This window comes from Salmo trutta, unplaced genomic scaffold (genome assembly GCF_901001165.1).
Source record: "Salmo trutta unplaced genomic scaffold, fSalTru1.1, whole genome shotgun sequence".
Taxonomy (NCBI): Eukaryota; Metazoa; Chordata; class Actinopteri; order Salmoniformes; family Salmonidae; genus Salmo; species Salmo trutta.
The window spans coordinates 153,883-181,053 of record NW_021822406.1 but is presented as its reverse complement, the minus strand read 5'-3'; the positions used below and the strand labels follow the sequence as shown (position 1 = coordinate 181,053).

The 27,171-nt window shown below is 42.1% G+C and overlaps 1 protein-coding gene across 1 annotated transcript; it reads left to right on the top strand.

Annotated features, from left to right (window-relative positions):
• Positions 1-534: 534 nt before the first annotated feature.
• Positions 535-19,553, top strand: LOC115182218 (gastrula zinc finger protein XlCGF17.1-like). Its single transcript, XM_029743843.1, has 2 exons — positions 535-928; positions 18,413-19,553. Exons 1-2 carry the CDS (start codon positions 535-537, stop codon positions 19,117-19,119), a joined length of 1,101 nt encoding a protein of 366 aa, XP_029599703.1. The 3' UTR covers positions 19,120-19,553.
• The last annotated feature ends 7,618 nt before the right edge of the window (positions 19,554-27,171 follow it).

The following is a 27,171-nucleotide window of genomic DNA, read 5'->3' as shown; positions in this document are numbered from 1 at the left end:
CATGGAGGAGAGACACACAACAGAGAACATGGAGTAGAGACACACAACAGAGAACATGGAGGAGACAACAGAGAACATGGAGGAGAGACACACAACAGAGAACATGGAGGAGAGACACAACAGAGAATATGAAACAGCATTAATACCATCGTTACTGAGTGGGTGGGGGACAGCATGAATACCATCGTTGCTGAGTGGGTGGGGGACAGCATTAATACCATCGTTGCTAAGTGGGTGGGGGACAGCATGAATACCATCGTTGCTGAGTGGGTGGGGGACAGCATTAATACCATCATTGCTGAGTGGGTGGGGGACAGCATGAATACCATTGTTGCTGAGTGGGTGGGGGATAGCATTAATACCATTGTTGCTGAGTGGGTGGGGGATAGCATTAATACCATCGTTGCTGAGTGGGTGGGGGACAGCATGAATACCATCGTTGCTGAGTGGGTGGGGGACAGCATGAATACCATCGTTGCTGAGTGGGTGGGGGACAGCATTAATACCATCGTTGCTGAGGGGGTGGGGGACAGCATGAATACCATCGTTACTGAGTGGGTGGGGGACAGCATGAATACCATCGTTACTGAGTGGGTGGGGGACAGCATGAATGCCATCGTTGCTGAGTGGGTGGGGGACAGCATGAATGCCATCGTTGCTGAGTGGGTGGGGGACAGCATGAATACCATCGTTGCTGAGTGGGTGGGAGACAGCATGAATACCATCGTTACTGAGTGGGTGGGGGACAGCATGAATGCCATCGTTGCTGAGTGGGTGGGGGACAGCATGAATGCCATCGTTGCTGAGTGGGTGGGGGACAGCATGAATACCATCGTTGCTGAGTGGGTGGTGGACAGCATGAATACCATCGTTGCTGAGTGGGTGGGGGACAGCATGAATACCATTGTTACTGAGTGGGTGGGGGACAGCATTAATACCATTGTTGCTGAGTGGGTGGGGGACAGCATTAATACCATCGTTGCTGAGTGGGTGGGGGACAGCATGAATACCATCGTTGCTGAGTGGGTGGGGGACAGCATGAATACCATCGTTGCTGAGTGGGTGGGGGACAGCATGAATACCATCGTTGCTGAGTGGGTGGGGGACAGCATGAATACCATTGTTACTGAGTGGGTGGGGGACAGCATTAATACCATTGTTGCTGAGTGGGTGGGGGACAGCATTAATACCATTGTTACTGAGTGGGTGGGGGACAGCATTAATACCATTGTTACTGAGTGGGTGGGGGACAGCATTAATACCATTGTTACTGAGTGGGTGGGGGACAGCATTAATACCATTGTTACTGAGTGGGTGGGGGACAGCATTAATACCATTGTTCCTGAGTGGGTGGGGGACAGCATGAATACCATTGTTACTGAGTGGGTGGGGGACAGCATTAAGGGGGGGGGGGGGGGGGGCGTCTGGTAGGGGTTCCACTAGTTACCACAGCCACAAAGTCAAATTAATGAAAACAAAAAATACATTTTTTGTCTTAATTTAAGGTTAGGCATAAAGTTAGCTTTGTGGTTAAGGTTAGGCATAAAGTTAGCTTTGTGGTTAAGGTTAGGCATAAAGTTAGCTTTGTGGTTAAGGTTAGGCATAAAGTTAGCTTTGTGGTTAAGGTTAGGCATAAAGTTAGCTTTGTGGTTAAGGTTAGGCATAAAGTTAGCTTTGTGGTTAAGGTTAGGCATAAAGTTAGCTTTGTGGTTAAGGTTAGGTTTAAAATCATATTTTACTATGATACTTAGACTTACTGACTAATAACTAGTGAGGATCGGTAGGAAGCCAGGACAGTGGTAGACTGAACCACATCTGAATTGTGAATTCAGGTCCTTTTATGATAAACCCCCCCCCCCCGAAAAAATCGTTTAAACGTGAGAAAAGAAATGGCAGTTTAAACATTAAGAGAAATTGTACATTTGTCACATCCCTAATGCACTTACATGACGGCAGCCATGTCAGAGCACCACTAACAATACATGGGGAATATTTCAACTGAATGTCTAGAATTTGAACAATATTCAACATTCTAAAAGTTGGACCAATTCTCTAAATACATCATAATGCATTTCATAACAGTCTCATGTCTCAGGTTCAGCATAATTTAACTACCTCCATGTTTTGAGGATATACAGTGTTCATTTACAATTACATTGTTTACAAACAATGGAGTAAAACAAGCCTATATTTTAGGTTCTGAGCTCAGTGGACATTTTTTAAGTTATATTCTCCAAGAATCAATGGCGAGGCCCAGAACCATATATTAAAACGATACATTAATTCAACAAGGGCAGTTTGTAACCCTGCTTTTAAGACGGTACTCACTGGTGTTAATCAGATCTTCAGTCTCTTCTTCCTCTCCCAAAACGTCTTCCTCCTCCTCTTTTCTTAAGATGGCCTCCTTTTCCACTACAAAAGGTTCTCTCTCTTCTTTCACTAGAACATCCTCCTCTTCTTCTTTCAATGTTATGGCCTCCTCTTCCTCTTTTTTAATTCTGAAAGCTTCTACCTCCTCCTCTTTTACTGTGACAGCCTCTATCCCCTCTTCCTCTTCTTTCACTGTGACAGCCTCTATCCCCTCTTCCTCTTCCTCTGTGACAGCCTCTATCCCCTCTTCCTCTGTGACAGCCTCTATCCCCTCTTCCTCTTCCTCTGTGACAGCCTCTATCCCCTCTTCCTCTTCCCGTCTAAAAGGTTCCTCTTCTTTCACTGTAACATCCTCTACCTCGATCTCCTTTTTCATTCTGAAAGCATCCTCCTGTTCTTCTTTTGCGACAATGTTCATCCCCAGACCCTCTTTCTCCGACCAGTAGATCCCCTCTTCTTTAGCAGGGGAGCAACTCATGGTTGGTGATGCTAGCTAGCTAACGTTAGTTAGCATTAACGAGTAGCGTGGTGCTAAGCTAACTTAGCAAGCCAGCTAGCTACCTGACTAACAACGTAAATATGAACTTAAATGGGACAACTAGCTACACGAAAGAAGTTTAAAACACAGAGGCAAATATACACCGACAGCGTCTAAAGAGCTCCAATGTTTCGGCAATGTTGGACAGCAAGCCACAGATGTGACTGATTAGGCTGTCGTGAAACGGGTAAGATTAACTAAGTACTTCCGGGTCACGGATTTTTAGAATCCTTTAGAATAAGAGTCTTGTCCTGTATACTTTCTAAATTAATAATTTGTGATAAAATGATGCAAAATGATGTGATTTATTTGTTTATTGTTATGTATATATTTTTTATCTAAATGGTCACTAATATTTTTGCTGTGTACTCCTATCATTTATTGGGGCGGCAGGGTAGCCTAGTGGTTAGAGCGTTGGGCTAGTAACCAAAGATTACTGGATCGAATCCCCGAGCTGACAAGGTAAAAATCTGTCATTCTGCCCCTGAACAAGGCAGTTCCCTGTTCCCTGGTAGGCCGTCATTGAAAATAAGAAAGTAAGAAAGACTTGGCAAGTTAAACAAATGGAAAAAAATATATTGAAAAAATATGGCCCGTACATAATCACCTGTAAAGGTGTCCACTCTCTTTTTCTTATTTTTTCAAATTGGCCATAAAAGTCACAAAGTCAGAAGGCCCGCCTACTTGTGTGATGACACTAATATCGCTTTACTGTTCTCGGAAAATGACCAATCAGATGAGGGTGTGTGATGACGCGCATGCAACCAACGTTATAAATACAAAATGGTAATTGGATGTCTTATTCAAACTCAGCTTGCAAGCTTATCATGATGTTGGCTCTTACTCAGTTACTTGTCCTAAGCCAAATAGGTTTACTCTAATATCTGCATTGTTTAAAAAATATATATTTTAGTTTAAAATGTGCACAGTTTCACAGCATTGTGCACAAAAATGTACATTTTTTGAAATTGGCAGATTTTTTTGGCTGATATTAAGATGAAAACGTCAACCTTTTTACTTTATTTGTCACTCTGGAACCTTTATTATAGTAATTTATTTATTTAACATCTTGAGATTTTTACCTTAAACAGTAAGGTGATATACTTCCTCATATTTACCTGAAAACCAGGAAATCAGATAACGTGGAGGCTGTTTATTATCACCTTGCAGACCACCTTTTAGGTATTATGTATCAGTTCCTGTCTCTGTACAAAGGAATGGTCTTCAAGCTATGGAAGATGGAAAAACATTTAATAATAATAATAACTGATTGGAATTACATTGCACTTTTCTAGACGCCCAAAAGCTCTTTACAGTGTACAGGGAAACTCAGCTCCCTAACCACACTTATATATTCTTGCAATAAGTGCCATGGGATCTTTAGTGACCACAGCCACAAAGTCAGAAGGTCCGCCTCCTCGACCAATCAGATGAGAGAGAGTGTATGCTGACCGGCTTTATCAGTGCCATGGGATGTTTAGTGACCACAGAGTTGGGACACCCATTTTAAAGTCCCATCTTAAAGTCCCAATTTATGTTGTACAAGTGTATTACAGTGATCTGTCTTTGAACTTGCTGCCTTCTTGTTACATTTCAGCAGCATATTTCTCTTTGGCTTTTGATTGTCTGTCTTTCCTCTGGTGGAGTAAAATTGTCTTTTGTTCCCTTTCAAGATGTGGGCACAAACACGTATGAATGCCACCAGAGGAAATGTATGTAAGTGGGGTTAGGTTGGTGAATTTCCCCCTGTACACTTTAAAGAGCTTTGGGTGTCTGGAAAAGTGCCAGGTAATTCCAATAAATTATTATTAAATGATTTGACATCTTCCATAGTTTGAAGACCATGCTTTTGTACAGGGACAGAAACTGGTACAAAATACCAAAAAGATGGACTGCAAGGCTATGATAAGGCTATGATAAACACGTCCACGTTATCTGCTTCCCTGGTTTTAAGGTAAATATGAAAAGGTGTTGTATTCAGACCCCTTAACCTTTTGATGAAGTACAAACTTATTCTAAAATATATTTTTTTAAAAATGTTCCTCGTCAATCTACACACAATACCCCATTATGAAAAAGCAAAAACTGTTTTTTAGAAATTTTTTCAAACGTATTAAAAATAAAAAATAGAACATTTACATAAGTATGTTGACCAAGTATTCAGACCCTTTACTCAGTATTTTGTTGAAGCACCTTTGTGGGCGATTACAGCCTTAAGACTTCTTGTGAATGACTCTACAAGCTTGGCACATCTGTATTTCTCCCGTTCTTCTCTGCAGATCCTCTCAAGCTCTGTCAGGTCAGATGGGGAGCGTTGCTGCACAGCAATTTTCAGACCTCTCCAGAGATGTTCGATTGGGTTCAAGTCCGGGCTCTGGCTGGGCCACTCAAGGGCATTCCGAGACTTGTCACGAAGCCACTCCTGCGTTGTCTTGGCTGTGTTCTTAGGGTCGTTGTCCTGTTGGAAAGGGAACCTTCGCCCCGGTCTGAGGTCCTGAGCGCTCTGGAGCAGGTTTTCATCAAGGATCTCTCTGTACTTTGCTCCATTCATCTTTCCCTCGACCCTCACTAGTTTCCCAGTCCCTGCCGCTGAAAAACATCCCCACAGCATGATACTCCCACCACCATGCCTCACCGTAGGGAGGGTGCAAGATGTGACACTTGGCCAAAGAGTTCAATCTTGGTTTCATCAGACCAGATACATTTTTTCTCATGGTCTGAGAGTCTTTCGATGCCTTTTGGCAAACTCCAAGCGGGCTGTCATCCCTTTTACTGAAGAGCGACTTCTGTCTTGCCAAATTTCTAAAAACCTGTTTTTGCTTTGTCATTATGGGGTATTGTGCTTCTACATCTGCATTACTTGCTGTTTGGGGTTTTAGGCCGGGTTTCTGTACAGCACTTTGTGACATTGGCTGATTTAAAAAAGGGCTATATAAATACATTTGATTGATTGTGTGGAGATTGATGAGGAAAAAGTATAATTTTATGAATTTTAGATTAAGGCTGTTATGTAACAAAATGTAGAAAAGGTCTCTGAATACTTTCAAAATGCACTGTATAGCAAATAGGGGTGGCAATACAGTCTGCTACCTTTCTCCATAGTTTCCCATCCGGGTTGTCTATACCTGGTGGTAATACAGTCTGCTACCATTCTCCATAGTTTCCCATCCAGGTTGTCTATACCTGGTGGCTCATCATTATTGATAGATAGCAATAGTTTTACAGTGCCTTGCAAAAGTATTTACCCCCTTGGCGTTTTTCCTATTTTGTTGCATAACATACCTGTATTTTAAATGTTTTTTTAAAATAGGATTTTATGTAATGGACAAACACAAAATAGTCCAATTTGGTCAAGTGAAATGAAAAAAAAGTACTTGTTTCAAGAAATGCAACAACAAAAAAAACACAGAAAAGTGGCGCATATAACGAATGGTAGTGGTGGTTTATTCATTCACCTGCGAATTCTCAGAAGGCAGCCTGACCTCAGCCCCCTTTTTCTCAGTCTTTTCTTCACGTAAAGGATGGGGATTTGGGCCGTTCCCGAGTCAGCAGTATATCCTTCACGTCAGACTAGTTAAAGAAAGACTCTTTGTTCCATTAGAGGTGAGTAATCGCTGTTCTGATGTCCAGCAGTTATTTTCGGTCATAAGAGATGGTAGCATCAACATTATGTACAAAAAAAATCAGGTCCTCCCTCGACTGGGATCGATTAACTTCACTCTTTTCAGCTTAGCACCTGATGTATAAATGTGAAGCATCTGGTTGTATTTTCCACTCACTACCAAATTTGGTTATGAGAGGAAGCCCTGTGCGAGAAGTAGCCAGATGGATTCTGGCTGAAATCCTGCAAATTTTCTCATCGATTAAACGTTTGATCTCAATTCAGTTTTCTGTTTCCATAAGTAGAATCTCTAACAAACAGAGTGGACTACGTTTTGTAGCCTTTACCTTTTGCCAAAGTTTCAAAAGATTACGTTGGTTAGAAGGAGTGCAAGGGAGAATTGAGTTATTGCACTTCACACAGTAGGACATATGAAAATAAATACTTAGAACGCGCCAATAGGATCTCTCTAGCTCCTGCTTGGCTCTGCCCACCTCTCTTGTTCTGCCCACTATCATTAATTTGCTCCCATTGGAAACGATAGGCTCTGGTCTATCTTGGGTAAATTATACAAATATTTTGCCACACAGTCAGTGAAGAGCAAGAGGATGCAACATCCAGGATCTCTACAACAGGCGGTGTCAGAGGAAGGCCCTAAAAATTGTCAAAGACCCCAGCCACCCCAGTCATAGACTGTTCTCTCTACTACCGCATGGCAAGCGGTACCGGAGTGCCAAGTCTACGACAAAAAGGCTTCTCAACAGTTTTTACCCCCAAGCCATAATACTCCTGAATAGGTAATCAAATGGCTACCTGGACTATTTGCATTGTCCCGCCCCCCCAACCCCTCTTTTACGCTGCTGCTACTCTCTGTTTATCATATATGTGTAGTCACTTTAACTATACATTCATGTACATACTACCTCAATCAGCCCGACTAACCGGTGCCTGTATGTAGCCTCACTACTGTTATAGCCTCGCTACTGTTATTTTTCACTGTCTTTTTACTGTTGTTTTTATTTCTTGTCTTACCTATTGTTCAACAAATACTTTTTTTGCACTGTTGGTTAGAGCCTGTAAGGAAGCATTTCACTGTAAGGTCTACACCTGTTGTATTCGGCGCACGTGACAAATAAACTTTGATTTGATTTGAAGAGGTGTGCTGTTTGGGGTATTAGGCTGGTTTTCTGTATTACACATTTTTCTGTATAGCACTTTGTGTCATCGGCTGTTGTAAAAAGGGCTTTATAAATACATTTGATTGATTGATTGATTGATTGAGGTGTGGCTAATGTTAGCCAGCATAAGCTAGCTACCGAGCTAGCATAGAACTCGGTAGAACAGAGTACATCAATTTGACATTGCAAAATTGTGCATTGTGGGTAGTTTAGAAGATATCCGGAAATAAGTTAATAAATATGTAATAACGCAAAAACATAACGGTTTGTACTTATAAGAAACCAGATCGTGACTACAACTCAGTTACTAAGTCTTTAACCACACTGTGTTGTTACATTGGTGGGTAAAAACTCACTTTTCCTACCAATTAAGTTTTTGTCTGAAAATAAAATATACATTTTACTCAACTGCGTTACCCACTCCAGTCAGCAGATGGCGTTCTGGGAATTTAAGGCGATGCTGTTGGTGTGACGTATAATGTAGTGGACGGAACTCTTCTTTCAACAGCAACAACAGTTAGTCAGCCACCTCCGTAGCTTGCTAGACAAAATAGCCGAACCAAAACTCTTTAGATGCGTTCATGTAGCCATTGTGTTTTAACCCCACTTCGGTCGTCTAGTTAGTTATCAGATTTAATTTCATATTTACGGTGTTGTTGATATTAGTCAGGTAGCGGGCTGGTTAAATTAGCATTAGCCTAGCTAGCTAACATCTCCGACCATGAGTTCACTAAACTACTCTCCTCCTGCTAAAAAAGAAGAGGTCAGCTGGACGGAGAAAGAGGAGGGGTTTGTTACAATACAACAACAAGTAGAAGGTGAGGCTGTTACCGTGAAAGAAGAAGAGAAAGAAGAGGAAGACACGTTCAGAGTGAAAGAGGAGGAGGATGTTACAGTTAAAGAAGAGGAGCAAGAGAAAGAGGAGGATGCAGTTTTTGGAGTGAAAGAGGAGAAGATGACTGTCACATCGAAAGAAGAGGAGGAAACTGGATATCTGGGCCCGGTTTCCCAAAGGCAACTTAAGGCGTCCAATGGTTCTAATGATGAACTTAGCCGTAAGATGGTTTTGAGAAACCGTTCCCTGATTAACACAAGTAAGTACTGTCTTAAAAACAGAGGTTGATAGGATGTTGTTAAAATCAAATCAAAGTGTATTTGTCACGTGCGCCTAATACAACAGGTGTAGACCTTACAGTGAAATGCTTACTTACAGGCTCTAACCAACAGTGCAATTTCTAATTTTAAAAAGGTATTAGGTGAACAATAGATAAAGGAATAAAAACAACAGTGAAAAATAACAGTATTGAGGCTATATACAGGCACCAGTTAGTCAGGCTGATTAGGTAGTATGTAGATATGGTTAAAATGACTATGCATATATGACGAACAGAGAGTAGCAGCAGCCTAAAAGAGTGGTTGGGGGGGGGGGGGCAACGCAAATAGTCCGGGTAGTCATTTGATTACCTGTTCAGGAGTCTTATGGCTTGGGGGTAAAACTGTTGAGAAGCCTTTTGGTCCTAGACTTGGCACTCCAGTACCGCTTGCCATGCAGTCGTAGAGAGAACAGTCTATGACTGGGGTGGCTGGGGTCTTCGACAATTTTTGGGCCTTCCTCTGGTGTAGAGGTCCTGGATTACAGGCAGTTTAGCCCCAGGGATGTACTGGGCCGTACGCAGTACCCTCTGTAGCGCCTTGCAGTCGGAAGCCGAGCAGTTGCCGTACCAGGCAGTGATGCAACCAGTCAGGATGCTCTCAATGTTGCAGCTGTAGAACCTTTTGAGTATCTCAGGACCCAAATCTTTTCAGTCTCCTGAGAGGGAATAGGTTTTGTCGTGTCCTCTTCACGACTGTCCTGGAAGTCCAGGATCCAGTTGCAGAGGGAGGTGTTTAGTCCCAGGTTCCTTAGCTTAGTGATGAGGTTTGAGGGCACTATGGTGTTGAACGCTGAGCTGTAGTCAATGAACAGCTTTCTCACATAGGTGAGAGGTGGGAAAGGGCAGTGTGGAGTGCAATAGAGATTGCATCATCTGTGGATCTGTTTGGGCGGTATGCAAATTGGAGTGGGTCTAGGGATTCTGGGATAATGGTGTTGATGTGAGCCATAACCAGCCTTTCAAAGCACTTCATGGCTACGGATGTGAGTGCTACGGGTCTGTAGTCATTTAGGCAGGTTGCCTTAGTGTTCTTGGGCACAGGGACTATGGTGGTCTGCTTGAAGCATGTTGGTATTACAGACTCAATCAGGGACATGTTGAAAATGTCAGTGAAGACACCTGCCAGTCAGCACAAGCCCGGACCAAGGCATCAGCAAGGCATCAGCAAGATTTATGTAGTCCAACAGTCTCAAATATATACGTATGTACGTACGGTCACTGTGGCGACGATGTCATCCATGCCCTTATTAATGAAGCCGTTGACTGATGTGGTAAACGCCTCAATGCCACCGGATGAATCCCTGAACATATTCCAGTCTGTTTTAGTGAAACAGTCCTGTAGCTGAGCATCCGCTTCATCGGACCACTTCCTTATTGAGCTGGTACTTCCTGTTTCAGGTTTTGCTTGTAGCAGGAATCAGGAGGATAGAGGAATGTTGATATTTACCAGATGGAGGGTGAGGGAGAGCTTTGTATGTGTCTCTGTGTGTGGACTAAAAGTGATCTAGTTTTCCCCTCTAGTCCCCCCTGATCTTACCAGATTCTGCTGTTCTGATCTAGTTTTTCCCTCTAGTCCCCCCTGATCTTACCAGATTCTGCTGTTCTGATCTAGTTTTTCCCTCTAGTCCCCCCTGATCTTACCAGACTCTGCTGTTCTGATCTAGTTTTTCCCTCTAGTCCCCCCTGATCTTACCAGATTCTGCTGTTCTGATCTAGTTTTTCCCTCTAGTCCCCCCTGATCTTACCAGATTCTGCTGTTCTGATCTAGTTTTTCCCTCTAGTCCCCCCTGATCTTACCAGACTCTGCTGTTCTGATCTAGTTTTCCCCTCTAGTCCCCCCTGATCTTACCAGATTCTGCTGTTCTGATCTAGTTTTTCCCTCTAGTCCCCCCTGATCTTACCAGATTCTGCTGTTCTGATCTAGTTTTTCCCTCTAGTCCCCCCTGATCTTACCAGACTCTGCTGTTCTGATCTAGTTTTTCCCTCTAGTCCCCCCTGATCTTACCAGACTCTGCTGTTCTGATCTAGTTTTTCCCTCTAGTCCCCCTGATCTTACCAGACTCTGCTGTTCTGATCTAGTTTTTCCCTCTAGTCCCCCCTGATCTTACCAGACTCTGCTGTTCTGATCTAGTTTTTCCCTCTAGTCCCCCCTGATCTTACCAGATTCTGCTGTTCTGATCTAGTTTTTTCCCTCTAGTCCCCCCTGATCTTACCAGATTCTGCTGCTCTGATCTAGTTTTTCCCTCTAGTCCCCCCTGATCTTACCAGATTCTGCTGTTCTGATCTAGTTTTTCCCTCTTGTCCCCCCTGATCTTACCAGACTCTGCTGTTCTGATCTAGTTTTTCCCTCTAGTCCCCCCTGATCTTACCAGATTCTGCTGTTCTGATCTAGTTTTTCCCTCTAGTCCCCCCTGATCTTACCAGACTCTGCTGTTCTGATCTAGTTTTTCCCTCTAGTCCCCCCTGATCTTACCAGACTCTGCTGTTCTGATCTAGTTTTTCCCTCTAGTCCCCCCTGATCTTACCAGACTCTGCTGTTCTGATCTAGTTTTTCCCTCTAGTCCCCCCTGATCTTACCAGACTCTGCTGTTCTGATCTAGTTTTTCCCTCTAGTCCCCCCTGATCTTACCAGATTCTGCTGTTCTGATCTAGTTTTTCCCTCTAGTCCCCCCTGATCTTACCAGATTCTGCTGCTCTGATCTAGTTTTTCCCTCTAGTCCCCCCTGATCTTACCAGATTCTGCTGTTCTGATCTAGTTTTTCCCTCTTGTCCCCCCTGATCTTACCAGACTCTGCTGTTCTGATCTAGTTTTTTCCCTCTAGTTCCCCCTGATCTTACCAGACTGTTGTTCTGTCCTGTTGATATATAGAAAAACCAGCTAGACGTATATTATCCTTGTTCAGCCATTACTCTGAGAAGCAGCTATATTATATTAGTATATTACAGTTCTTAATGTTTATTTGTAATTTTTATTTAACCTTTAATTTAACTAGGTAAGTCAGTTAAGAACAAATTCCTATTTTACAATGACGGCCTACCATGGCCAGACCCTCCCTAACAACACTGGGCCAATTGTGCGCCACCTTATGGGACTCCCGATCACAGCCGGTTGTGATACAGCCCGGGATCGAACCAGGGTCTGTAGTGATGCCTCTAGCACTGAGATGCAGTGCCTTAGACTGCTGAGCCACTCGGGAACCCCACTCGGGAGTCCCGTTGATAGGAGAGACCTTGTCCAGTTTATTCTCCAGTGATTGCACAATCGCCAATAGAACTGAGTGTAGAGGTGATTTATTCACTCTAGTCTCATCAGGGTGCCCCCTGCGCCAGCCTCTATAGAACCTTCTTCGAGAGTCGGGGATTTGGGCCTGATCCCGGACAGTCAATATGTCTTTCTCCTCTGACTCATGACTCATTGAAGTAGAATTTGTTGTCCAAATCAAGGTTAGTGAAAATTGTTCTGATGTCTAGAAGCTCTTTTTGGTCATAGGAAGCGATGGTGGAAACATTATGTAAAAAAAAAAAGTTGTGATCAGCTTCAAAAAATCATAATAATTGCACAATTGATCAGGAGCCCATAAAACGTCTGCTTTCCAATGCAGCGCCATTCTAGATAGCATTCTAAATAACATTCTAGATAACATTCTAGATAACATTCTAAATAACATTAGCATGAATTAGCCTACGTGAACAAGAAGCACAACATATTTTCAGAGGTGTGCGATAATTAACTTCCCTGTAATATAGTAAAGCTTTGAAATCGTGACATTACGTACTTTCAAGGAAAATAGGTCGATTTTCTCAACTGGTTTTTAGAAGGGATTTTGTGACTATCTTAGCAACTCTTTGACGCAGCATGACAACGTGAACTCGATGGGTTGACAGTCTGTTGGACAGGTGTTAGATGTTTGGAAAGTTTTGAAACTTTCGGGAAAAGTTTTTCCTTTAAAACATTTTTGCTTACTAGCCTGTTTAATTTGTATCCCATAACGCGGTTAGCCTAAGTCCTGTGCTTGTGGATATTTAAATCCCTGCTGTTTGTTGCGGTTTCCATCGGCTTTACGAGCTGTGCTGGCTGGAATAATGTGGTGTACCAGCATTAGCCTACGTTGCCTCCATCATGCCGCCCAAAGTTAAAGGTTGGAGTAATGGAGAGAACAGTGTTTAACTATGACAGGTACGTGATCTTTTACATCAACAAAAATATGTCCACAAGCAATCCTTACAGCAACAGGAAAATAGCTTCAACAGCCTTGTCCAAATACTGGTGGATTCAACTAACAACAGAAGGGACGATCTGACCAGAGAGGTCCAAGACCTTAAGAACAGTTTACAGTTCTCCCAGGGAGAGGTTCATGTCCTGAAAGAGACTTGCAGCAAGATGGCAACAAACTGTAAGTCCCTGTGAGATGACGTCATCACTGTCTGTGAATTATTATTACAGATGACTGGGGAAACAGACTATCTAGAGCACGTGTCAAACACAAGGACCACCGGCCCAATCTGGCCCGTGACACGTCTATCTGGCCCATGCACTTATTTGGGTTGGCAATTCAGTTTGGCCCGCTTCCATACTGCCCGGGATGGACTGCACTACAAGTCCCAGAAAGCACTGCCAACGTGCTGCACGCCTAACGTCAGTGAATTGCCACAGACACACCCCTCTTCCCAGATCCACACACGAACCAGCCAGTGTGCTGTATCATATAACTAATGGTATCTACCAGACTGAAAGTTTAAACATGTTGTAGCTTAACAAAAACAAAACTATTTTTTTCTACGTGAGAAGACAGATTCTCGGGACAAACACCGCTGGTCTGACAAACACCGCTGGTCTGACAAACACCGCTGTAGCTCTGCTACCTTTCGCCGCTGATGCGGAAGGCTGATATTGAGATGCAGCCTATATACAGATATCTGAAGATTAAACAGACAGATTCTTATGGTGATTTTAGTATTATGCTAATTAGATTTCAGTGGGGGTGCAGACATCAACTCTAGAGGGTTAACCTGTCTCCTCCCCTTCATCTACACTGATTGGACTGGATTTAACAAGTTACATCAATAAGGATCATATCTTTCACCTGGTCAGTCTGTCATGGAAAGAGCAGGTGTTAATAATGTTTTGTACACTCAGTGTATAAAGTCTTCTGTCCCTGTAAGTTCACATGTGGAACTGCATGAAATGTGTTTTAGTTTCCAGTCATTTAGAAATGTGATCCCAATGTCCCACATTGTCCTCTTTATTAATAGAAAGACTCGTATACAGTATAGTATTAGTTTAAAACTAAAATGGACCAATCCTGGATCGCCCCCTGTATTATCAGCCACTGAAATAGGAGAGTCTTTGTCCTCTCTCTGTTTGTCTACTCAACCCAGAGTGAAACCAAAACACTCCATGTAGCCCATGTTAACCTGATGACTCAGAGTCACGTCATAAACAAGTAGAATGACCACCGTGGGGGAAAACAACTGATGTTCACCATCTGGGACCATTCAACAGTCTAGATTTACCAGGTTATTACTGAATAAACTGTTCACCATCTGGGACCATTCAACAGTCTAGATTTACCAGGTTATTACTAAATAAACTGTTCACCATCTGGGACCATTCAACAGCCTAGATTTACCAGGTTATCACTTCTAAATAAACTATTCACCATCTGGGACCATTCAACAGTCTAGATTTACCAGGTCATTACAGCTAAATAAACTGTTCACCATCTGGGACCATTCAACAGTCTAGATTTACCAGGTTATTACTAAATAAACTGTTCACCATCTGGGACCATTCAACAGTCTAGATTTACCAGGTTATTACTAAATAAACTGTTCACCATCTGGGACCATTCAACAGCCTAGATTTACCAGGTTATTACTAAATAATCTGTTCACCATCTGGGACCATTCAACAGTCTAGATTTACCAGGTTATTACTAAATAAACTGTTCACCATCTGGGACCATTCAACAGTCTAGATTTACCAGGTTATTACTAAATAAACTGTTCACCATCTGGGACCATTCAACAGTCTAGATTTACCAGGTTATTACTAAATAAACTGTTCACCATCTGGGACCATTCAACAGTCTAGATTTACCAGGTTATTACTAAATAAACTGTTCACCATCTGGGACCATTCAACAGTCTAGATTTACCAGGTTATTACTAAATAAACTGTTCACCATCTGGGACCATTCAACAGTTGTAACGCCCTGGCCATAGAGAGGGGTTTTTTGTTCTTTATTTTGGTTAGGCCAGGGTGTTACATTGGGTGGGCGTTCTATGTTCCTTTTTCTATGTTTTGGTATTTCTTTGTTTTGGGCCGTGTGTGTGGCTCCCAATCAGGCACAGCTGAAGCTCGTTGCTGCTGATTGGGAGTCACACATAAGGAGCATGTTTTTCCTTTGGGTTTTGTGGGTAATTGTTTCTGTTTGAGTATTTTCCTAACAGGACTGTTTGCTGTCGTTTTGGTCATTTTGTAGTGTTCTCTTGTTTATTTGAATTAAAATTCTAATGATGAGCACATCCTCTGCTGCACCTTGGTTCCCTCTTACAGACAGCCGTGACAGAATTACCCACCAACAACGGACCAAGCAGCAGAGGAAGGAGCAGCACAAGGAGAGGCACCAGGAGAAAAGCTATCTGGAGTCATGGACTTGGGAGGAAATCCTGGATGGGAAAGGACCATGGGCTCAAGCTGGGGAGTATCGCCGCCCGCAGTGGGAGATCGAGGCGGCGAGAGCTGAGAGGCGCTGGTACGAGGCGAGGGAGCTCAACGGACACGGGAGGCAGCCCCACAATTTTTTTGGGGGGGGGCACACGGGGAGATTGGCAGAGTCAGGTGGTAGACCTAAGCCAACTCCCCGTGCTTACCGGAAGCAGCGTGGTACTGGTAGGACACCGTGTTATGCTGTGGAGCGCACGGTGTCCCCAGTGCGCGTTCAAAGCCCGGTGCGCTACATACCAGCCCCCCGCAAGTGCCATGCGAGTGCAGGCATCGAGCCAGGGCGGATGGTGCCAGCTCAGCGCGTCTGGTCTCCAGTGCGCCTCCTCGGTCCAGGTTATCCTGCGCCGGCGTTGCGCACTGTGTCTCCAGAGCGCTGGGAGGGTCCAGTTCGCCCAATGCCTGCTCTCCGCCTGTGCCGGGCCAAAGTGGGCTTTCAGCCTGGAGTGTGGGTAAAGAGTGTCCGTACCAGAACTCCAGTGCTCCCCCACAGCCCGGTTTATCCTGTGCCTCCTCCTCGGACTAGGCCTCCAGTGGGTCTCCCCATCCTGGTCCATCCTGTGCCACCTCCCAGGACCAGGCCTCCAGTGGGTCTCCCCATCCTGGTCCGTCCTGTGCCACCTCCCAGGACTAGGCCTCCAGTGGGTCTCCCCATCCTGGTCCGTCCTGTGCCACCTCCCAGGACTAGGCCTCCAGTGGGTCTCAACTGTCCTGAACTGCCAGAGTGGCCAGGGACGCCCGCCAGCCCGGTGAGTCCTGTGCCTACGCCTAGGGCCAGGCCTCTGTCATGTCTCCCCAGCCTGGTGAATCCTGGGTCAGTGCCGTCGGAGCAGCCAGGGTCGCCCGCCAGCCGGGCGCAACCATCGCCACCCACCAGCCGGGCGCAGCCAGGGTCGCCCGCCAGCCGGGCGCAGCCAGGGTCGCCCGCCAGCCGGGCGCAGCCAGGGTCGCCCGCCAGCCGGGCGCAACAAGGGCCGCCCGCCAGCCGGGCGCAACCATCGCCGCCCGCCAGCCGGGCGCAACCATCGCCGCCCGCCAGCCGGGCGCAACCATCGCCGGCCGCCAGCCGGGCGCAACCATCGCCGCCCGCCAGCCGGGCGCAGTCAGCGTCGCCCACCAGACCTTCGGCGCGGCCAGGTGCGCCACCTAAGAGGGCGACGTCAAGGGTAGAGCAGAGGCCACGTCCCGCACCTGAGCCGCCGCCGTAAGAAGGCCCACCCGGACCCTCCCCTTCAGAGTCAGGTTTTGCGGCCGGAGTCCGCACCTTTGGGGGGGGGTACTGTAACGCCCTGGCCATAGAGAGGGGTTTTTTGTTCTTTATTTTGGTTAGGCCAGGGTGTTACATTGGGTGGGCGTTCTATGTTCCTTTTTCTATGTTTTGGTATTTCTTTGTTTTGGGCCGTGTGTGTGGCTCCCAATCAGGCACAGCTGAAGCTCGTTGCTGCTGATTGGGAGTCACACATAAGGAGCATGTTTTTCCTTTGGGTTTTGTGGGTAATTGTTTCTGTTTGAGTATTTTCCTAACAGGACTGTTTGCTGTCGTTTTGGTCATTTTGTAGTGTTCTCTTGTTTATTTGAATTAAAATTCTAATGATGAGCACATCCTCTGCTGCACCTTGGTTCCCTCTTACAGACAGCCGTGACAACAGTTTAGATTTACCAGGTTATTACTAAATAAACTGTTCACCATCTGGGACCATTCAACAGTCTAGATTTACCAGGTTATTACTAAATAAACTGTTCACCATCTGGGACCATTCAACAGTCTAGATTTACCAGGTTATTACTAAATAAACTGTTCACCATCTGGGACCCTTCAACAGTCTAGATTTACCAGGTTATTACTAAATAAACTGTTCACCATCTGGGACCATTCAACAGTCTAGATTTACCAGGTTATTACTAAATAAACTGTTCACCATCTGGGACCATTCAACACTCTAGATTTACCAGGTTATTACTAAATAAACTGTTCACCATCTGGGACCATTCAACACTAGATTTACCAGGTTATTACTTTGTTGGGTTCTCATAGGCTTACAATTGTTGTTTTGATTGTTGCTTGAACAGTCGCTAAGATAATATTTGCAAAATACCTGTTTTGGATGCAGCCGTTTTGATTTGTTGTTAGCCTGAATGCTTAAGCTCATTGACAGCAAAGCAACCAGAGAATTTTACTGGTTGAAGTGTTTTTTTTTAAGTATAAAGCAGTTGAATTGGGAGGATGACAAAAACATTATATTAAGCAGGACATTCAAACAAGCCTTACAATTTGAATCCAAAAGTAGTGTGAAATGCACTCATAAGCAACCTGTGAATGGAGGCTATTTTTGCTGTCAGCCTATGAGAACTCCCCTGAGTTTTCCCCCACGGTGGTGAATTAGTGAATAGACACATAGCTTAATGTGAGTTTCCTTGAGGAGCACTCCTGATCTTGCGTTGTAATATTCAGAATACATTGCGAAAAACTAAAATCTAAATTCACAATTTTTGCTCCATGCAGATATACTACATCAATAACTAGCTGTTTCCTCATTAGCAGGGAGCAGTTTCTGCAACCAATATATTGAAAGGGCCCTATATTGGTCAGCAAATGTGGTCTGCAACTGTAATAGCCTAGAATCAGAATCATCCACTTTACTACTAAAGTTTAAAAAAATAAAATAAGACTAAACATGTCTATTGTTGCTTACTTGACTGGTCTTATTAAGACAATTGTCAAATAAGTTTGTACACAACATCATGGGCATCACCTTTTAGCTAAAATAAACAGTGGATTTCTGCTATTGTGGGCCTTTAACCATCTGTCTGACTTTGTTGTTCACACAGGAGAGAGACTTGACTATCGTGGATCCTCTGGAGAGCCTCAACAACATCATGAAGCTGACGAGGCAGAGAAGAGTCTCTCCACATCAGAACATCTCAAGAAACAGCAGTGGAAACCCACAGGAAAGAAATCTCACTGCTGCTCTGACTGTGGGAAGAGATTCACCTCTTCAACAGACCTCAAAAGACATCAGAGAATCCATACAGGAGAGAAACCTTATAGCTGTGATCAATGTGGAAAGAGTTTTACACATTCAAGTAATCTGAAAGCACACCAGAGAACACACTCAGGAAAGAAGCCTTATAGTTGTGATCAATGTGGGAAGAGTTTTATTACATCTAGCTGTCTGACTATACACCAGAGAATACACACAGGAGAGAAATCTTATAGCTGTGGTCAGTGTGGGAAGAGTTTTGTTACATCTAGCAGTCTGACTATACACCAGAGAACACACACAGGAGAGAAATATTATAGCTGTGATGAATGTGGGAATAGTTTTGTTTCATCTAGCAGTCTGATACTACACCAGAGAACACACACAGGAGAGAAACCTTATATCTGTAATGAATGTGGGAAGAGTTTTGCTCAATCTAGCAACCTGATAGCACACCTGAGAATTCACACCGGAGAGAAACCCTATAGTTGTAATCAGTGTGGGAAGAGTTTTGTTACATCTAGCCATCTGACTCGACACTTGAGAATACACACGAGCGAAGCCTCATAGCTGTGGTTAATGTGGGAACGGTTTTGTTACATCTAGCAGTCTGACTATACACCATAGAACACACACAGGAGAGAAATCTTTTCCCTGCTCTGACTGTGGAAAGAGTTATGTTTCGTCAGGATGTTTAGAATCACACCAGAGAACTCATATTTGTGATCAATGTGACGAGATACTCTGATAAAAGATCTCTGATTAAACATCAGAAAATACATGATGGAGTTGTTTCATGATATCAATGAAATAATGTCACAATGTACAATGTTTAAACATTGTAGTAGGAGTATTTTAATTAATAATGTCACAATGTAGAACCTTAAACGTTTGCCCCTGTTCTATTGATTTCAGTGTCATATGGATATTAGCATCAGGGGAAAAATCCAGGCTCTGAATTGAAAGAGTACAATTTAACAACAAAATAAATATTGTTAAACTTACCGCGTTGGTGACCCAAATGAATCAAAATGCAACACTTCAAATGTAGCTAGCTGTTTTCTACAAATTGTCCTCTAACCAGTGATGAACACATTATTCCCAGATTACGTGTGGTTTTTGAGCTGTTAGTTTTAACAGGAAGTGCAACCTCATCTCCCCCCTCTCGTGCAATTGATTTCAATGTGATATCGATGAGTGATGACAAATAAGTGTTTGGTTTCTCTTCGTTTTGGGGACCCTTACATTTAAATGCATCACTCCAAAATGTAGCTGACTGTTTTCTGCAGGTTGTCCTCTAATCAGTGAGGTAAAATATATCTCCCATTTCCATGTGTTTGTTTTAGTTGTTAGTTTCAACAGCACGTACAACCTGATTTCCCCCCCTAATCGATATCAGTGATTTATTGCTACTTGTCAAAACAACATGTTTTTGGTCCTTGTGCAATGTATAAGGTGCTAGTTTAAAGAAATATAAGTAATATGATTACTATTGTGTTAGTGTTGATAGTACATTTTATGTTTAGGTTTTCAATATATCAAACTGTTTCTGCATATTGGTTATTGGTTTGGCCTCGTTAAAACTGGCACCAAGCAAAATGTTGTTGAAAGGAAAACTATGTCCAATCTACGTTCGGTTTTGGTTGAAAGTCCAAAAGACGTATTTTTCACGTCTTTGTTTAAACAACTTGAAAACAACTTAGTTTCAACGTACTTGCAACATGGAGGCAGTATTAAAAAAAAATGGTCTATGAACAGTTTTATTAACAATCATACATCATTCCAGTTTTTACACACAGTTGTTATTGACAACATTCAAGTGCTAATTGTCTTTATTCCACTACTGAAGAAGCATGACTCAAATCACCTCATATTTCAAACATTCAGCCTGACAAAAGATACATGTTTTATTATTCCATGCCTCACCATTAAGTTAATTATTGCCAATACATATTAACAAAGGGGTGTACATTCAGTTTTTATATTTTACATCCAATTCTTACTATTTTAATCGATGGCATTTCCTTAGAATGCGCATTAATCTTTCAGTTTTATTGTTATTGTTTAGTATTTTGGAAAATGCATATAATTTTATTAATTGTTTTTCATTCGTTTTTTCTTGTAAAGCGCATTCCGTTGCATCCATGTCTGAAATGTTCTATAAATAAAGCTTGATTTGATTTGAACATATTGTAAAACAATGAACCCAATGACTGACCAATCAACAGACTCTTGCAAAACCAATGAACAAGTCTGTGCAAAAGCAACACATCTTGGTCCATATTAGTATGAAAAACAAAATAATTTCAATATATCGTCCACTGTCAAAATTGTGCTTGTGTGGTATGTAAGTTTAGTATCTCTTTTCAACAAATCAAGTACATTTTTTAAATCAACAATATGTGAAAGGATTCAACTACTGAAAACAAACAAACAAATGGATCAACCAGATCAATCCCACTTTTCCAGCCTGCTGAAGGCGTGGTGGAGTGGTAAACACCACCCCCGACTCTACCAGGGGCTTGAGGTGATCTCCCACAGCTCTGCTTATGTCATGTTCTGTGGCCTTATTGTTCCATTTCTTGACTGATATTTAGGGATATTATACTGAAAAATATATAAACATGTTTCATATAACATATAATAATAAAAGATCCCAGAAATGTTCCATATGTAAAAAAAATACTTCTTTCTCTCTAATTTTGTGCACACATTCGTTTACATCCCTGTTAGTGAGCATTTCTCCTTTGCCAAGATAATCCATCCACCTGACAGGTGTGGCATACCAAGAAGCTGATTAAACAGCAGGATTATTACACACTTTTTTGGTTACTACATTATTCCATATGTGTTATTTCATAGTTTTGATGTCTTCACTATTATTCTACAATGTAGAAAATAGTAAAAAAAAAAAAATAACAAAAACCCTGGAATGAGTAGGTGTGTCCAAACTTTTGACTGGTACTGTATATCTATGTATTGGTACATGTAGGAACAGTATAGACCTAGTCTGTTCATTATATACATCTACATGATGCCGTGTAGGAGCAGTATAGACCTAGTCTGTTCATTATATACATCTACATGATGTATTGTTACACCATGTAGGAGCAGTATAGAGCTAGTCTGTTCATTATATACATCTACATGATGTATTGTTACACCATGTAGGAGCAGTATAGACCTAGTATGTTCATTATATACATCTACATGATGCCGTGTAGGAGCAGTATAGACCTAGTCTGTTCATTATATACATCTACATGATGTATTGTTACACCACGTAGGAGCAGTATAGACCTAGTCTGTTCATTATATACATCTACATGATGTACTGTTACACCACATAGGAGCAGTATGGACCTAGTCTGTTCATTATATACATCTACATGATGTATTGTTACACCATGTAGGAGCAGTATAGACCTAGTATGTTCATTATATACATCTACATGATGTATTTTTACACCATGTAGGATCAGTATAGACCTAGTCTGTTCATCATATACATCTACATGATGCCGTGTAGGAGCAGTATAGACCTAGTCTGTTCATTATATACATCTACATGATGTATTGTTACACCATGTAGGCAGTATAGACCTAGTCTGTTCATTATATACACCTACATTATGTATTGTTACACCATGTAGGAGCAGTATAGACCTAGTATGTTCATTATATACATCTACATGATGTATTGTTACACCATGTAGGAGCAGTATAGACCTAGTCTGTTCATTATATACATCTACATGATGTATTGTTACACCATGTAGGCAGTATAGACCTAGTCTGTTCATTATATACAGTGGTAAGAAAAAGTATGTGAACCCTTTGGAAATACCTGGATTTCTTAATCTCAGTCACAACAATAGACAAACACAGTCTGCTTAAACTAATAACACACAAACAATTATATGTTTTCTTGTCTTTATTGAACACACTGTGTAAACATTCACAGTGCATGGTGGGAAAAATATAATATAATAACTGGTTGACCCTCCTTTGGCAGCAATAACATCAACCAAATGTTTTCTGTAGTTGCGGACCAGACCTGCACAACGGTCAGGAGGAATTTTGGACCATTGCTCTTTACAAAACTGTTTCAGTTCAGCAATATTCTTGGGATGTCTGGTGTGAATTGCTCTCTTGAGGTCAGGCCACAGCATCTCAATCGGGTTGAGGTCAGGACTCTGACTGGGCCACTCCAGAATGCGTATTTTCTTCTGTTGAAGCCCTTCTGTTGATGATTTACTTCTGTATTTTGGGTTGTTGTCCTGTTGCATCACCCAACTTCTGTTGAGCTTCAATTGGCGAACAGATAGCCTAACATTCTCCTTCAAAATGTCTTGATAAACTTGGGAATTCATTTTCCTGTTGATGATAGCAAGCTGTCCAGGTCCTGAGGCAGCAAAGCAGCCCCAGACCATGATGCTCCCTCCACCTTACTTTACAGTTGGGATGAGGTTTTGATGTTGGTGTGCTGTGCCTTTTTTTCTCCACACACAGTGTTGTGGGTTCCTTCCAAACAACTCAACTGTAGTTTCATCTGACCACAGAATATTTTGCCAGAAGCGTTGTGGAACATCTAGGTGCACTTTTGCAAACTTCAGACGTGCAGCAATTGTTTTTTTGGACAGCAGTGGCTTCTTCCGTGGTGTCCTCCCATGAACACCATTCTTGTTAAGTGTTTTACGTGTTGTAGAATCGTCAACAGAGATGATAGGACGTTCCAGAGATTTCTGTAAGTCTTTAGCTGACACTATAGGTTTCTTCTTAACCTCATTGAGCATTTTGCGCTGTGCTCTTGCAGTCATCTTTGCAGGATGGCCACTTCAAGGGAGAGTAGCAACAGTGCTGAACTTTTTCCATTTATAGACAATTTGTCTAATCGTGGACTGATGAACATCAAGGCCTTTAGATACTTTTGTAACCCTTTCCAGCTTTATGCAAGTCAACAATTCTTAATCTTAGGTCTTCTGAGATCTATTTTGTTCGAGGCATGGTTCACATCAGGCAATGCTTCTTGTGAATAGCAAACAAAAACTTTGTGAGTGTTTTTTAAAGGGCAAGGCAGCTCTAACAAACATCTCCAATCTCACCTCATTGATTGGAATTCAGGTTAGCTGACTCCTGACTCCAATTAGCTTTTGGAGTAGCCATTAGCCTAGGGGTTCACATACTTTTTCCAACCTACACTGTGAATGTTTAAATGATGTATTCAATATAGACAAGAAAAATACAATTTGTGTTATTAGTTTAAGCACACTGTGTTTGTCTATTGTTGTGACTTAGATGAAGATCAGATGAAATTTGATGACCAATTTATGCAGAAATACAGGTAATTCTGAAGGGTTCACATACTTTTTCTTGCCACTGTACATCTATGTATTGTCACATGTAGGAGCAGTATAGAGCTAATCTGTTCATTAAATACATCTACATGATGTCTTGTTACACCATGTAGGAGCAGTATAGACCTAGTCTGTTCATTATATACATCTACATGATGTATTGTTACACCATGTAGGAGCAGTATAGACCTAGTATGTTCATTATATACATCTACATTATGTATTGTTACACCATGTAGGCAGTATAGACCTAGTCTGTTCATTATATACATCTACATGATGTATTGTTACACCATGTAGGAGCAGTATAGACCTAGTATGTTCATTATATACATCTACATGATGTATTTTTACACCATGTAGGATCAGTATAGACCTAGTCTGTTCATCATATACATCTACATGATGCCGTGTAGGAGCAGTATAGACCTAGTCTGTTCATTATATACATCTACATGATGTATTGTTACACCATGTAGCAGCAGTATAGACCTAGTCTGTTCATTATATACATCTACATGATGTATTGTTACACCATGTAGGCAGTATAGACCTAGTCTGTTCATTATATACATCTACATGATGTATTGTTACACCATGTAGGAGCAGTATAGACCTAGTATGTTCATTATATACAGTGGTAAGAAAAAGTATGTGAACCCTTTGGAAATACCTGATGTTGGTCTGATGTGTATCAGGAAGTGGAAGTCCAACATGTATGTTGGTCTGATGTGTATCAGGAAGTGAATCCAGAAGCAGCACTGGAAGTATTTGTCCAATTATTCTAATCAATTGTTGCTAAGAAACTAACTGTTAGAGCCCCCTGGATTGATGATGAATTGAACAAATGGTATGATTCAATGTAGGCCGTCATTGCAAATAGTAATTTGTCTTTAATTGACTTGCCTAGTTAAATTAAGGTTAACTAAATAAAATACAAATAAATTATGCAAAAGAGGTGGGAAACAAGTCAGTGCTGCTAGCTAATTGTTTAACATACTGTCAATTTAGAAATGTTGTGGCTGAACTTAACAAAAATAACAATAAATTATATTACCAAACCAAGTTAAATGAAATAAAACACAATGGAAAAATACTTTGGAGTACCTTAAATGGTATCATGGGCAGAAAACCCACTTAATCTCCAGCATTCATTAAAGTTGATGGGTCGTTTATAACAAATCTTTGTGATATTGCCAATCATTTCAATGGCTATTTCACTTCAAAAGTGGAAAAACTCACAAGTGAAATGACAACATTGAACAGTGAACCATAATATTTTTGTGTAAAAGATCAAATAGTGAAAGCGAAGGATTGCTGTTTTGAATTTGGTCAAGTTAGCGTGGGAGAGGTGTACAGTGGCTTGCGAAAGTATTCACCCCCCTTGGCATTTTTCCTATTTTGTTGCCTTACAACCTGGAATTAAAATAGATTTTTGGGGGGGTTTGTATCATTTGATTTACACAACATGCCTACCACTTTGAAGATGCAAAATATTTTTTCTTGTGAAACAAACAAGAAATAAGACAAAGAAACTGAAAACTTGAGCGTGCATAACTGTTCACCCCCCCCAAAGTCAATACTTTGTAGAGCCACCTTTTGCAGCAAGTCTCTTGGGGTATGTCTCTATAAGCTTGGCACATCTAGACACTGGGATTTTTGCCCATTCTTCAAGGCAAAACTGCTCTAGCTCCTTCAAGTTGGATGGATTCCGCTGGTGTACAGCAATCTTTAAGTCATACCACAGATTCTCAATTGGATTGAGGTCTGGGCTTTGACTAGGCCATTCCAAGACATTTAATTGTTTCCCCCTAAACTACTTGAGTGTTGGTTTAGCAGTATGCTTAGGGTCATTGTCCTGCTGGAAGGTGAACCTCTGTCCCAGTCTCAAATCTCTGGAAGACTGAAACAGGTTTCCCTCAAGAATTTCCCTGTATTTAGCACCATCCATCATTCTTTCAATTCTGACCAGTTTCCCAGTCCCTGCCGATGAAAAACATCCCCACAGCATGATGCTGCCACCACCATGCTTCACTGTGGGGATGGTATTCTCGGGGTGATGAGAGGTGTTGTGTTTGTGCCTGACATAGCGTTTTCCTTGATGGCCAAAAAGCTCACTTTTAGTCTCATCTGAACAGAGTACCTTTTTCCATATGTTTGGGGAGTCTCCCACATGTCTTTTGGCGAACACCAAACGTGTTTGCTTATTTTTTTCTTTAAGTAATGGCTTTATTCTGGCCACTCTTCCATAAAGCCCAGCTCTGTGGAGTGTACGGCTTAAAGTGGTCCTATGGACAGATACTCCAATGTTCGCTGTGGAGCTTTGCAGCTCATTCAGGGTTATCTTTGGTCTCTTTGTTGACTCTGATTAATGCCCTCCTTGCCTGGTCTGTGAGTTTTGGTGGGCGGCCCTCTCTTGGCAGGTTTGTTGTGGTGCCATATTCTTTCCATTTTTTAATAATGGATTTAATGGTGCTCCGTGGGATGTTCAACGTTTCGGATATTTGTTTATAACCCGACCCTGATCTGTACTTCTCCAGAACTTTGTCCCTGACCTGTTTGGAGATCTCCTTGGTCTTCATGGTGCCGCTTGTTGGTGGTGCTCTTTGCTTAGTGGTGTTGCAGACTCTGGGGCCTTTCGGAACAGGTGTATATATACTGACATCATATGACAGATCATGTGACACTTAGACTTTATTGAACTAATTATGTGACTTCTGAAGGTAATTGATTGCACCAGATCTTATTTAGGGAATTCATAGAAAACGGGGTTAATACATATGTACGCACCACTTTTCAGTTTTGAATTCTTTTGCATTTTTTGAAATAAGTTTTTTTTTCATTTCACTTCACCAACATGAAATCCAAATAAAAATCTATGTAAATTACAGCTTGTAATGCAACAAAATAGGAAAAACACCAAGGGGATGAATACTTTTGCAAGGCACTGTATACGATCAAGATTATCCTATGAACTGGACATTGAAACCGAATATCTTATGTTTCACAGAGTCGTGGCTGAACGACGACACGGATAATATAGAGCTGGCAGGCTTTTCCATACATGGGTAGGACAGAGAAGTTATGTCTGGTAAGACAAGGGTGGGGGTGTGTGTATATTTGTAAACAACAGCTGGTGCACAAAATCTAATATTAAGGAAGTCTTAAGGTTTTGCTCACCTGAGGTAGAGTATCTCACGATAAGCTGTAGACCACACTATCTACCAAGAGAATTTTCATGTATATTTTTTCGTAGCTGTCTATT

Bases quoted from the DNA above. Each gene is read 5' to 3' on its own strand.
- LOC115182218 (XM_029743843.1), top strand. From the start codon at position 535: ATGAATACCATCGTTACTGAGTGGGTGGGGGACAGCATGAATACCATC. The intron at 929-18,412 runs GCATTAATACCA...AGAGACTTGACT, and splicing joins TACTGAGTGGGTGGGGGACA to ATCGTGGATCCTCTGGAGAG.